Genomic DNA, 13,741 nt, shown 5'->3' with positions numbered 1-13,741 from the left:
ACTTTTCATTTTCCGTTTGTATTTTTTTGTTCAGTTACAGTTTGCTATTGATTTTTCATTTTGACTAAATATGAATAAAGAAATGTCACAAAGACATACTTTCCGATGTTTTGGGCTCACTTTCACTGAATCACGAGGTTATGAATGCATGGTGATATTTTTGCAATAGTCTAACAGACCGAGGTTACTTTGTTTACCTCACTATGGACAATGCAGCTCTTGTGTCAGATAAGCTCTCCTCTCCTGTGCTGCTGCTGGGGAATTTGGGTTAAGTGGCATCGGCACATGCAGTTCAACATCACGTCTCCTTAAGTCCTCTAATGTTTCCTCATTTATGTCATCAACTCATCCACGATTCATGGAAATGTTGTGTAAAACACTACAAGCCACAAAAAATGCTGTGACTTTTTGAGGACTGTACTGTAAAGTGCCTGCTGACCTATCCAAACACCTGAAGCGCATTTTCAGTAATGTTTTTCCTTGTAATTATGTATGGTTTGCAAAAATGGGAACTGCTGGGTCCGTGAGATGAGAGAAGCAAAGTGTATGCACGTTGTACACCCGCTACATTATGGCCAAGCATGCGCCCATAACCCTTGTGTTGTAATTGTGTAGCAATTCTCAACAAAGTAAACGGAAGTACATAACCCTTGTGTACCACACAATTAAAATAGCATCTGAATAATGCGCCACTGACTTTACACTAGGTTTTTCCTGGTCTGTGGCGGAACTGTTTTCTGAAACTGCAAAATAGCACAAGGGAACGTTTGCGCCTGAACATGCCTCCTCTTTTTACTGAACCAACCCCGGGAGCGCAACTTCATTTCCCTAATTTACTGACGTGAGTCTGTGGAGGGAAAGGTCCGCTGTGTGTCGGGTGCAAAATAGGGATGATACACGTACGGTGTACAAAGTCAATTGCGCTGGGTGCAAGATAGGGCCCTTAGTGTTCATGTGTTATCATACTCTGTGGATTAAACTTATCAAAGAATTGAAATCATACTTCAACAGAGGTCAGCTTTGATGTGCAGAAGAATGTTTCAAACCCTGTTTTAATGAAAGAGTTTAAATTATAACTTCTAGTTATATATAAGTATAAGTATATTTAGTGTTAAACTGTTCAAAGGCAATTATTATTAAATATATTTTAGTTTAGTAAAGCTTCTGTTGTTTTAGTTCCAGTGCAGCTGTTGAGTCAGATCAGTTCCTCTCCAGCTGAGGGAGGTTTTTGTACGACGTTGTATCACTGTGTGAACGGTCTGTAACCCTGCTGACAGTAGTAAACTCCTGAACCTTCAGCCTCGACTCCTCTGATGGTCAGAGTGAAGTCAGTCCCAGAACCACTTCCAGTAAAACGATCTGAAACTCCAGACTGACGGGTTGTAGCTGAATAAATCAGGAGTTTAGGAGCTTCTCCAGATTTCTGAAGGTACCAGTGGAGGTAGCTACCAACATATGAATTGGTTTTACATTTGATGGAGACAGTCTGTCCTGGAACAACAGACTGAGATCCAGGGTCCAGTTTTTCAAAATATATATTCTGGATCAAATTGATCCAGATTTGGAAATCCCATGTTTTGCTATCCAGGATCACCTGATCCATCTTACTTTTATGCCAGTTTTTTAAAGGAACATTGGATTGGATCACTGTGATCCAAATACCAAATTTCAGGGTTACCAAATCCTGTTTACCAGAGCCTTTAATGGAACCAACAGTGTAGCCTACTGGCTTAGCAAAGAACAACAGGTAGGCAAAATACCGGTGGCCACAAATAGCCATTGTTTGTTTTAATTTTAAGAAACAGATACACTGTAATAAACAGAAACATTTTACATTCCTTATTTTGTTATAACGTCATTATCCTATAGTCAAAAATCATTCACAGGACAGATACCAGCTCTTTCCACCTCTGCCTTTAGGAGATGTATTTCCATCTGCACTTCTTTTTGCTGCAGTTGGGTAAGCAAGATTTGTTCTTTAACCAGTTCAATTTGTACTTGTACTTCTGCTCTTTTGGTTTTCCGTTTGCGTGTCATAACTACTTGCGAGTACAACCCAAGGTGGCATGCAACATAATCCTTGCCTGTATTTTGCATAACATCGCAACCAGGCGTCATGTCCCTCTTGATGACAATTTTGATGGACCTGAGCCTTATGTAGAACCAGAACAGCTGCCAATGTTCTTACCTAATGAAGGACACACTGGACATGCAATTAGAGATGCAATTGTGAGAAATTACTTTTAACTAGGCTACTGAATGACTGAGTATATTTGTTATTGTCACTGCCATTAATGTACTGTGGAATTATAGAGCTGTGAGCAACAGTGACATTTATTTGACAGCTGATAGCTTTGAGATTTTTTTTTTTTTTACCATATCTCATTAGATGTGACATGCTTCATATATGCTTCAAAAATGAAGAAATTTATATATCATCAGTAAAAAAAACTGATTTTATTTGGTTCGAAAAACCACAACTGAATCCACCCTTCTGATGCGATGAGGATAATCCTGTTTTTTTTGGATCAAATAGATCCCTAACGGAGTTCAAAACCCAAAGGGCAGGTTTGATCCAGATCAAATGTAAGGTCGGATTACATGATCTGATCTTAGTTCAGAATCCCTCTTTTGCTTTTGAAAAACCCATTTCCATGATTTGATCAAATCCGTGATCCGAAATCCCACTGGATTACTTTTTGAAAAACTGGGCCATGTAGGATATTTAATTCATAGCTTTTCAAGCTTAAAAAACAAAACATTCTGCAGTGCTCTAATACTAAAATACATTGGATACATAAAACTACAGCACTGAGCACATGGCACTTCCTGAATGTACAAAACATACCAGAATATGTAAACAGAAATGTTGTTAGGTCTACATTAAATTGTAAACAGAAATAATCCATTATGGCCCGGCCGATTATCGATTATCGATGCAGCATCGTCCACGATTCGATGCATCGATTATTTGATTAATTTCAACACCTCTAGTATCTATACACAGTTAAACCTGCATGTAAAATGTACAGGGTAGGTATCCTGTACATTTACTAACCTAACTTCCTCAACCTCCAACAACATACATGTTTACAGTTTCAAAGTTTGAACAAAATCCAGCCACAGCTCAACCAGCAAAGTGAGCAGAGATCAAAGAGACTTAACTCTTCTCAGGTGTGCTCCTTTTATTCACTGCCTTGATTGCTGATTGGACCAGCCTGAGGGAACCAATCCTGCTTTACCGGCTGCACAGGTGGGAAGCAATCAGCGTTCTCACCTAGAGACCAGAGGCAGAGTTGGATTTGCGAACGTTTCATTGAATATGAAGTGAGGACCGGGTATTGGAAATGATGGACTTTGGCTGCAGCAGGTGACATCAGTAAGGTGGTGATCTGACCAGAAGGGTCTTGGATGTAAAAATGAACCAATGAATCAAGGCCTCAAACTTGTTACTTGTTTAAATCTATCTATCTTTTGCACTAAATCAATCTTAGATATTGATCTGCCATGTGTGTTTAGTTCTAAGTTTCTCCTCGTAAGAAAGACTTTCTAAAGACTTTGCCAAAATCAGGTCGACAATATTAGCATTGTCTGCCATCGTGTGCAGTTTGCTAGCTGGCTAGTTCACCACTACAACACTAGCCTAGCCTACTGTATGAATGAATGAATGAATGAACAAACGATCTAACAAATCGATATCAAACTCGAAGGAGGAAATGTGGAAATTAGGTTAAACAAGGAACCTAGGACAACAAGGAATTTGGTGTATCATTGTATGAAATGTATGATGAAAATTAGCTAGCAATTTCGCCAGCAAATACCAAAATAAAAGGTTGTTGTACAAAATCGCTGTCAATCAAAAGGAAATGGAGTCTTTCAACAGACCCTCCAATCATCACGCAGAAGTCCGGAGTCCAGGCCAGCCCCCTCCTCCATTCACCCCCAGAGATGCTGAGCGTCCCTGGGTGGGACATATTCACAGCATTTATCCAATGAACGTCTATATTCGAAGCACTGTAAAAAACTGTTCAGCAGCCCCATTGAAGTCAAGGGACGCCAGGCTTCAACAGGGAACGCACTGTGATGCTACAGGAATGTATGAGAAGGAAATCGAGTCAGTCGCCCTGCTATATGTAGCTGATTCTGAACCAACTCGTCTTCGAGATGAATGTGTTCTAACGCATTTTTAGTCAATAAAATGTTAATACAATAGTGCATATTTGACCATTCATGTTTTGACATTTTAGGGGAAGCTGAGCTTCCCTTGCAGTCTTAAAGAAATCACCTCTGCTCTATAGAGAGACAACTCATGTAAGTATGAAGTATGAATGGAGTTTTTTTCAGTGACATGTACTATATGAATTGTGTCCCAGAATACATTATGTTTATGACACAGAAAACAGTGGTTGCATTGCAGATATGGAGCTTCAGTGTCCTGAGATATATCAACGTGATGTGTGGACGTTGATGTTATATATATACAGTGAATCAGTGGAGCTGACTCTGCTGTGTCTGTAGTTATCTGGTGTCTACTAAAGGATAAACTGTGTGCTGAGGACTAGACCCTGAAGAAGGCTGTTTGTGCCGCTACGTTTGGGTTAATACCCAGCTCGGTTTTAATGTACTAACAATTTTTATAATTGCCATCTGAATGAAGGATTCTTTACTTTTTCTGAGAAGAGGCCTTCGATCTTTCTTCTTTCACTGTTCAGTTGGACTGTTTGAAGTTTCCTAAAAGGAAATCTGTGCTTGTTAAGGAGAAAGGGCAGGATCTTTATATTTCATTCAGGTTACTTTAGGGTGTGTGTGTGTGTGTGTGTGTGTGTCTTCAGTGAACTGTATCAGTCTCTGCAGTAGCTTCCAGCTGCAGCAGTCAGTTCAGTTTCTGTTCAGTCTGACTGAGAGAGGTTTTTGTACGACGCTTTTTCACTGTGTGAACACACTCTGACTGTTGATCCAATGATAACTCTGACAGTAATAAACTGCTGCATCTTCAGCCTCAACTCCACTGATGGTCAGAGTGAAGTCAGAGTTTGATCCACTGCCTGAAAAACGACCTGAAATTCCTGATGCTCGTTCATTAGCAAAGTAAATGAGAGGTTTAAGAGATTCTCCATCTCTCTGTTGGTACCAGTGCAAAACGTTTTTCCCACTGTTCGAACCCCAATAAGATGGCGCTACATAAACTTTTGGGCTGAGCCTACAGCTGATGGAGACGGAGGCTCCCCGAGCAGAGCTCACTGCTCCAGGCTGAGTCACTGTGACCTGACCTCTGGACTCTGAGGATACAGAGACAAAAACATAAAGCAGCATCACGGTTTAGTCGGCTTCATTTCAGAGGGACGGATGTTGATAGAGGAGAGGAGTTTGATTCTCTGGACTTTACCTGTGAAGCAGCAGCAGAGGAGAGTCCAGATGAGGACGGAGATCAGAGTCATGTTTTTGATGAGGAGGATTTCTGGGGCTTCTGTTGTCATGAAGGACAGCTGTCAGTCATCCAGTGTTCAACTCTCAGGACTATAAACTCTCCCAGAGCACTGGAGCATGGTGCTGCTGATGCAAAGTGGCTCTCTATGGAAATGCTCAGACTGACTCCAACAGGGACTTGGATTACTCTGAGGATGCTGTTTCTCTACGGATCAATCACTTTATCAGAGGATTGATTCAGAATGTGTCAGGAAGCATTTTAATGTGGATTTGGTTTAGTTTGATGGACAAACTTCTGTCCAGAATTTTTTGTGCACTCCAACTATTTCACTTCCACACAAACAACATCCCTGTGGTATACATTTGAACAAATCCTTTTTTTATTCATCATAATCTTCAATAAAAAAATAGTTTATGATAATTATTTACAATTGGCTCGATGCATTATAGTTTTTCATTAATTTAATTATTTTTACTGAAAGAGAAATGAATGTTGCTTGTAGATGTGTACTGAACTAAAAGAGCCAGTTTTAACTTTTTATCTTTAGTACTGAAACCCATCTGTTGTCATGGTTCAGCAGTGATGCCTGTCTGTTGTCACGGTTGCTGAGGTCAGAGAGGGAGGTGAAATGTTTAGAATAAGACAAATATCAACCAATCTGAGGACGATCAGGAGAGCAAGTAGCCTCCTCTGCTGCAAGCAACACATGAATATTTTAATAAAACTACAAAAATCTAAAACATATTTTCTAAATCTGAAATAAAAAGCATGGTATCATCAGCGTAGAGAGAAATGAAATGAGTATGATCTGCAGTTTAAACTCTGGAAATATTTACATTTTTTATGCATTTTTGTTTGTGCTTATGATCCACAAAGAAAAATAAAGAGAAGACAAAAGGAAATAATGAAAATGTTACTGATTTACACACTCCATAAATCATTTTAGGTTTCAATCATAAAATATATTTGTTCGCCGGAATACAAAACACAAAAAATGACTAAAATGTTTAATAGACATGAATAGTAATTTTTCAACATGAATTTTGTAATTTATTTCAACAGTGAAACATTCCCTTTAAAAGCAGGCGTGCCTGTTCCATGGCTGATTGCTATTCTAATCGTGGATTTTCCAGGCGCACCCCTGGAGAGGTTCACAGCCGAGGAGACCGACGTTTTCGTCAGGGCTGGAGCGGGAGCTGTCCGGGATGCGGCAAAGCTGCAAAATGCCCGTCTTCACCGGGTGGCGATGTTGCTGCGGCCTCTTGGGTGTATCTCCTCAAGTCTGGAGAGGATTGCTGCAGCCATGGAGCGTGGGCCTCCAAACGCACCACCTGCTCCTGTTGTAACCAATCCTCCTCCTGTTGTGTCCCTTCCTCCTCCTGTTGTAACCAGTCCTCCTCCTGTTGTGTCCCTTCCTCCTCCTGTTGTAACCAATCCTCCTCCTGTTGTGCACCTTCCTCCTCCCCCCACTTCATCTCCGTCCACTCGCTCCACCAGGAGCACATTGCCACTCCCGGACCCTCAAGTGTCCAATCCCGCCGTGGCACACGTTGCATGCCTATCAGAGGAGGGACAAAGAATTAGTTCTTCTGTTTAAATCTTTTCAACTTTTCATTTTTCGTTTGTATTTTGTTGTTCAGTTACAGTTTGCTATTGATTTTTCTTTTTGACTAAATGTAAATAAAGAAATGTCACAAAGACATACTTTCCGATGTTTTGGGCTCACTTTCACTGAATCACGAGGTTATGAATGCATGGTGATATTTTTGCAATAGTCTAACAGACCGAGGTTACTTTGCTTACCTCACTATGGACAATGCAGCTCTTGTGTCAGATAAGCTCTCCTCTCCTGTGCTGCTGCTGGGGCATTTGGGTTAAGTGGCATCGGCACATGCAGTTCAACATCACGTCTCCTTAAGTCCTCTAATATTTCCTCATTTATGTCATCAACACATCCATGATTCATGGAAATGTTGTGTAAAACACAACAAGCCACAAAAAATGCTGTGACTTTTTGAGGACTGTACTGTAAAGTGCCTGCTGACCTATCCAAACACCTGAAGCACATTTTCAGTAATGTCTTCCTTTGTAATTATGTATGGTTTGCAAAAATGGGAACTGCTGGGTCCGTGAGATGAGAGAAGCAAAGTGTATGCGCGTTGTACACCCGCTACATTATGGCCAAGCATGCGCCCATAACCCTTGTGTTGTCCTTCGGGTCCCGGTGACCCGAAGGACAACACAAGAGTTAATACAGCACTTTAGTGCTTGTTTGTACAGCATTTTGGTCAGCTTAAACTGTGTTTAAATGTGCTCTAGGAATAAACTGTACTTACTTACTTTACAAGAGACAGGGTTTAGAGAGCAATTCTCAACAAAGTAAACGGAAGTACTAGTGGTGTCAACAATAATCGATTCGGCAATGCATCGCCATGCGGGGCATGCACGATTCAGCATCGATGCGGCAAAGTGCCATAATCGATTATGTCACTGTTAATTTTCTGGCCTTGAGTGGACAATAAAGTTGTGAAGTTTCAATTACTTCCGAGGGCATAACAACAACAATCAAGATGGCTGAGGGAGATGACCGCGATAGACGGGTAATTAAAAACACACCCAAAGCTTGAAAAGCGGACATCTGGGCACATTTCGGATTCTACGAAGTTAATGGGAAACTAGACAAGACTTACGCGGTGTGTAAAACCTGCCACACTAAAATCAAGCAGGTTGGCAATACAACTAACTTCACGAACCATGTTGACCGTTGGCATCCTGAGTTGGCTTCAACAACAACAACACAAAAAGTCGACACATCCCAGCCAAGAATTGACGTGTCGCTAGTGTCAACGTTGCCACACAACTCCGAGAGAGCAAAGAGGATCGAAAAGAGGACGATCGGTGGCATGTTTCATAGCGAAGGACCTATTAGGGATAGGAATAGGATCCCCATTCTGTGGTAGAAAATGCGGGGTTTCGCCACATGCTTAAAACAATTGAGTCCCGGTATAAGCTACCGAGAAGAGCTACCTTCACTGATTCTACGCTTCCCGCATTGTACAAAGAAACCAAAGCAAAGGTAATGGAATCAATGTGTAAAGACAGTCGTGTAGCCATTACAAGTGACGCCTGGACTTCAGTCGCAACAGAGTCCTATGTAACCATAACGGCACATTATATTAGCGAGGATTGGCAGATTGTATCACATGTGCTGCAGTCACTGCTGGAAAAAAAGTTGGCTGTTATTGCTCTATATAATTTCAAATGGTTCTAAAGCAGAGAGAAGAGAAACATTTCTCATTCAAAGCACTGAAAGCAGTGATTTATGTTTTCTTTTTCAGGTTTGAAAATGCCATATCCAATACCCTGTACCATTCAATTTTATTTTATTTAATGACATTCATGTCAAAGATACAGGAGAGTGATAATACACACATAGCAGCCAATAAAATCTGTTGTTCAATATCTGACTGCTTGTATTACATCAAGACTGATGAAAAATTTGCCTTGTTGTGTGCAGTAGAATTTTGATGCATCGCAATGCATCGTAGAATCGAATTGAATCGAATCGTTACCTGGTGAATCGTAATCGAATCGAATTGTGAGGGCAGTGCCAATGCACACCCCTAGGAAGTACATAACCCTTGTGTACCACACAATTAAAATATCATCTGAATAATGTGCCACTGACTTCACACTAGGTTTTTCCTGGTCTGTGGCGGAACTGTTTTCTGAAACTGCAAAATAGCACCAGGGAACGTTTGCGCCTGAACATGCCTCCTCTTTTTGCTGAACCAACCCCGGGAGCGCAACTTCATTCCCTAATTTACTGACGTGAGTCTGTGGAGGGAAAAGACCCTGTTTTAATGAAAGAGTTTAAATTATAACTTCTAGTTAGATATAAGTATCAGTATATTTAGTGATAAACTGTTCAAAGGCAATTATTATTACATATATTTTAGTTTAGTCAAGCTTCTGTTGTTTTAGTTTCAGTGCAGCTGTTGAGTCAGTTGTTGTGTCTGCAACTAGCTCTGGCTTTTATTTCTGCTGTTTCAACAGACATATTTACCAGCTTGTTGTAATGTTTCAATATTATTTCAATGTTTCCAGATAATAAAGACATATTCATCAAATTAAATAGTTTCCATGTTTATTATTATCAAAGTGTCTTATTACATATTTTTCTTAATGGTGTCACTGACTTTATGAAATCCTGAAGACAAACTGATCCAACAAACATGTTTTAATGTCTCCATGGTGACTGTAGAAAGACAGTATAGGATTATATAAAACAATGTCTATAATAATAAACCTTTGGAACAAAACTCATGGTCGGAACATTTCAATGAGAAATCATCCAATCATCTCTTATTACTGAAGTGTGTTTATAGTAAGGACTGTAGTATGTCATTTGCTTTAAGTGTCTCTAAAGAACATTCATTATTATTTAAACAAACTACAAAAAGTCTTATCAATACTTTCTAAATCTGAAATTAAAAGCATGACATCAGCATGGAGAGAAATAAAATGAGTGTGATCTGCAGTTCAATCTCTGGAAATATTTACATTACAAGTAAATAGAAGACAAAAGAAAATAACTACACATGACTAATATGTTATAGACATGATTACTAATTTTACAACATGAAATAAATCACATTTGGTAGTTTATTTCAACAATGAGTATGTTTGAGTTTCTATGAAAAGTAGTAAGATATAATATATAAATAAACAAATAAATAATACATACAGTTTTAGTGTTCATGTGTTATCATACTCTGTGGATTAAACTCATTAAATTGAAATCATACTTCAACAGAGGTCAGTTTTGATGTGCAGCAGAATGTTTCAAACTGTTTTATTTAAATACTTTACAGTATAACTTCTAGTTAGATAAAGTATATTTAGTGTTAAAATGTTTAAAGTCAATTATTATTAAATATATTTTAGTTTAGTCAAGCTTCTGTTGTTTTAGTTTCAGTGCAGCTGTTGAGTCAGATCAGTTCCTCTCCAGCTGAGGGAGGTTTTTGTACGACGTTGTATCACTGTGTGAACGGGAAGCTGTAACCCTGCTGACAGTAGTAAACTCCTGAATCTTCAGCCTCGACTCCTCTGATGGTCAGAGTGAAGTCAGTCCCAGAACCACTTCCAGTAAAACGATCTGAAACTCCAGACTGACGGGTTGTAGCTGAATAAATCAGGAGTTTAGGAGCTTCTCCAGATTTCTGATGGTACCAGTGGAGATTGCTATAAACAGTTGTACTGGTTTTACATCTGATAGAGACAGTCTGTCCTGGAACAACAGACTGAGATCCAGGAGACTGAGTCAGGATGATTTGTCCTGATGAACCTGAAAACATGAAAAAGATGCAGAAGGGTTATTGAGACAAATCCAGCTTAGAGAAAGATGATCAACATCCAAACAGAAGAGTGACATTTCTTTAACATGGAGAATAGATGAAGAAGGTAAATGCTGCTTGTTCCAGTGTTTCTCCATCATAGCAGAACATCATTCTGGTGAACCTGGTTACATCCTGAAGCAAAGTTTTCAGAAGAGAGTCTCACCCTGAACAAGGAGCCCCAGGGTGGTCAGCAGTAGAGTCAGTGACATCATCATTGTGCTGCCTGCGTGCCAGTGTCTCTGAAAGGCCTGGACAGCCACTGATCAACACTGGCCTCTTAACGGCTGGGAGCAGAGAGGCAGGACACATATGCAAACACACAGAGTCAGTGAACTGTAGCTGTCCTCAACATGTCACGCTGTTTCCTCCTCACTGCTGCCACTGATCACTTACAAAGACTCTACTTACATCAAGAAATAAATTAACTCTATCAGCTGTTTTCACATTATGTTGGTTCTCTGTGTTGACGTATTGGGTTGCATCCTCATTAGCTGACATGAAGCTGATACCTCAGATTTCTATGTTGTATATTGTAAATAAATTGATGTCAACATGCTGATGTAATTGATAGTGGAGCTTGTCTTGGGACTCACACCCGTTTTGAATCAGGTGGTGTTTATATCAGGACGACATGATGACATAATGTCCAAACATCATAGCTGTACTCACACATGTTTGTTACGTCCCCTTCGATGGTACCGGGGACAACAGAAGACAATTGAAAATGAGTGACAGAGTTGTAGAAGTGAAAATTAAAGTATTTATTTTTAACATACACCGACCACTAAATCTGGTGTATCTATACACAGTTAAAGCCGGGTGTAAAATGTACAGGGTACCCCAACTAACCTAAAGTCCTCAACCTCGAACTACATACAAGTTTAAAGTGTTAACAAAAAACTGCCACAGCTCAACCAGCAAAGAGATCAGAGAGACTAAACTCATCTCAGGTGTGCTCCTTTTATTGACTGCCTTGATTGCTGATTGGACGAGCCTAAAGGGACCAATCCTGCTTTGGCTGGCTGTCAATGCTCAAAATAAAATAGTGAGGTGTACAGTTGATACACTATTTTGTGGCCCAATCAAACAAATTCTACATTTTGTGATGTAAGACTTTAAGTTTTGTTTCAATTTAAAAACAACATATTTACAATATCTAACAGCATTTAAAGGTTTTACAATATAAAAAATACAGTATTCAAAATAACAAGTGTTTACACAGCACTTTAATCATTAATCATTTGCTTTCCGTTAATTCAAACATTTTACTTGCATGCCTTTCTACTATCTTTCAATACTTTAGACTTTCCATCTTGGCTGTTTTAAGTTATTAAATAAAAGTTATGCATTTAATCCGATCACTCTTCTCCTCTGAGGCTACAATTTAGAGGGAATAACAAGCACAACATTAGAGTGGGACTTGTATACCTCTGCAGAATCTTTGAGCCATTTTGGTCACACAGACACACTTAATCTGTCTTTGTGGCAGTAAAATCAGGCATGATTGTTATAAATCCCATTAAAAATATACAGTAAATGCAGTATATTAAACTATATAGACTTTTACTATAATGAAGACAACATTTTTATTTAAACTTAATTTTTTACCGGCAAGTCATTAAGAACAGGTTCTTATTTACAATGGAGGCCTCAGAAAGCCACTCAGGGGAAGAGAAGGAGGGCTAGGGAGTAAAATATATTAGACATACAGTTTTAATGACATAAAATACAACAGACAGCAGTCAACACATGAAATGAGAGAAGTGTACAGGTACATGGGTGACTAAGAAAAGGAGAAACCTTACAAATGTTTAGCTTGGAAATTATGATGTGGAAAAGCAACTGTATATGTCGATGAACAAGGATGAGATGGTGGTTTTAAAAGATGAAATGGAAATGAGTTTGTCCAGTTTAAGAATCTTATGCAGAGCATTCCAGTGGTGAGAGGCAGCAGATTGAAAAGATGAGAGACCAGAGGCAGAGTTGGATTAGTGAATGCTTCATTGAATATGAAGTGAGGACCAGGTATTATATGTGATGGACTTTGGCTGCAGCAGGTGACATCAGTAAGGTGGTGATCTGACCAGAAGGGTCTTGTTAATGAAAGTCAACCAATGAATAAAGGCCTCAAACTTGTTACTTATTTAAATCAAAACAATGTCATTTATTCCAAAAAACTATCTCAGACAACTCTTGTGATGGGCGTATTAAGTATCAAGTTTTAAAGGACACATGTTTGTTCAGACACATGTACTATTGTGTCCCAGAATACATTATGTTTATGATGGCGTCACTGTTTCTGCCACAGAAAACATTTGTTACATTGCAAATTTGGAACTTTAGTATCCTGAGATATTTCAGTGTGATGTATTAACATTGATGTTTCCTATACAGTGAATTTGGTTAGTGTCTGTACATCAGTGGAGCTGACTCTGCTGTTGTTGTGATTTGAATGTTCTGATTGGGCTTCTTTTTGAATTAATTAATTATTAGTTCATTAATAGCAAACTCTACAAAGTGTGTGTGTGTGTGTGTGTGTGTGTGTCTTCAGTGAACTGTATCAGTCTCTGCAGTAGCTTCCAGCTGCAGCAGTCAGTTCAGTTTCTGTTCAGTCTGACTGAGGGAGGTTTTTGTACGACGCTTTTTCACTGTGTAAACACAGGCTTACTGTTGATCCAATGATGACTCTGACAGTAATAAACTGCTGCATCTTCAGCCTCAACTCCACTGATGGTCAGAGTGAAGTCAGTCCCTGATCCACTGCCTGAAAAACGACCTGGAATCCCTGATGCTCGTTCATTAACAAATTTAATGAGTGGTTTAGTAGCTTCTCCATCTCTCTGTTGGTACCAGTGCAAATAATGTTTCCCTGTGTTTGTCCAAGTTCCTACAAAAACATCTTGACTGACCCTAC

General features: G+C 39.4%; 1 gene segment (V, D, J or C); it reads right to left on the bottom strand.

The window, feature by feature from the left end:
* Positions 1 to 10,354: 10,354 nt before the first annotated feature.
* On the bottom strand, positions 10,355 to 11,139 carry LOC116064148. The segment is given in 2 exon segments: positions 10,355 to 10,775; positions 10,991 to 11,139. Coding segments are annotated over 2 exon segments (360 nt in total).
* Between the last annotated feature and the right edge of the window lie 2,602 nt (positions 11,140 to 13,741).

This window comes from Sander lucioperca, chromosome 16 (assembly GCF_008315115.2).
Source record: "Sander lucioperca isolate FBNREF2018 chromosome 16, SLUC_FBN_1.2, whole genome shotgun sequence".
In the NCBI taxonomy this organism is placed as follows: Eukaryota; Metazoa; Chordata; class Actinopteri; order Perciformes; family Percidae; genus Sander; species Sander lucioperca.
Note: the sequence above shows the minus strand (reverse complement) of the source record. Positions and strands in the feature narration are given on the sequence as shown.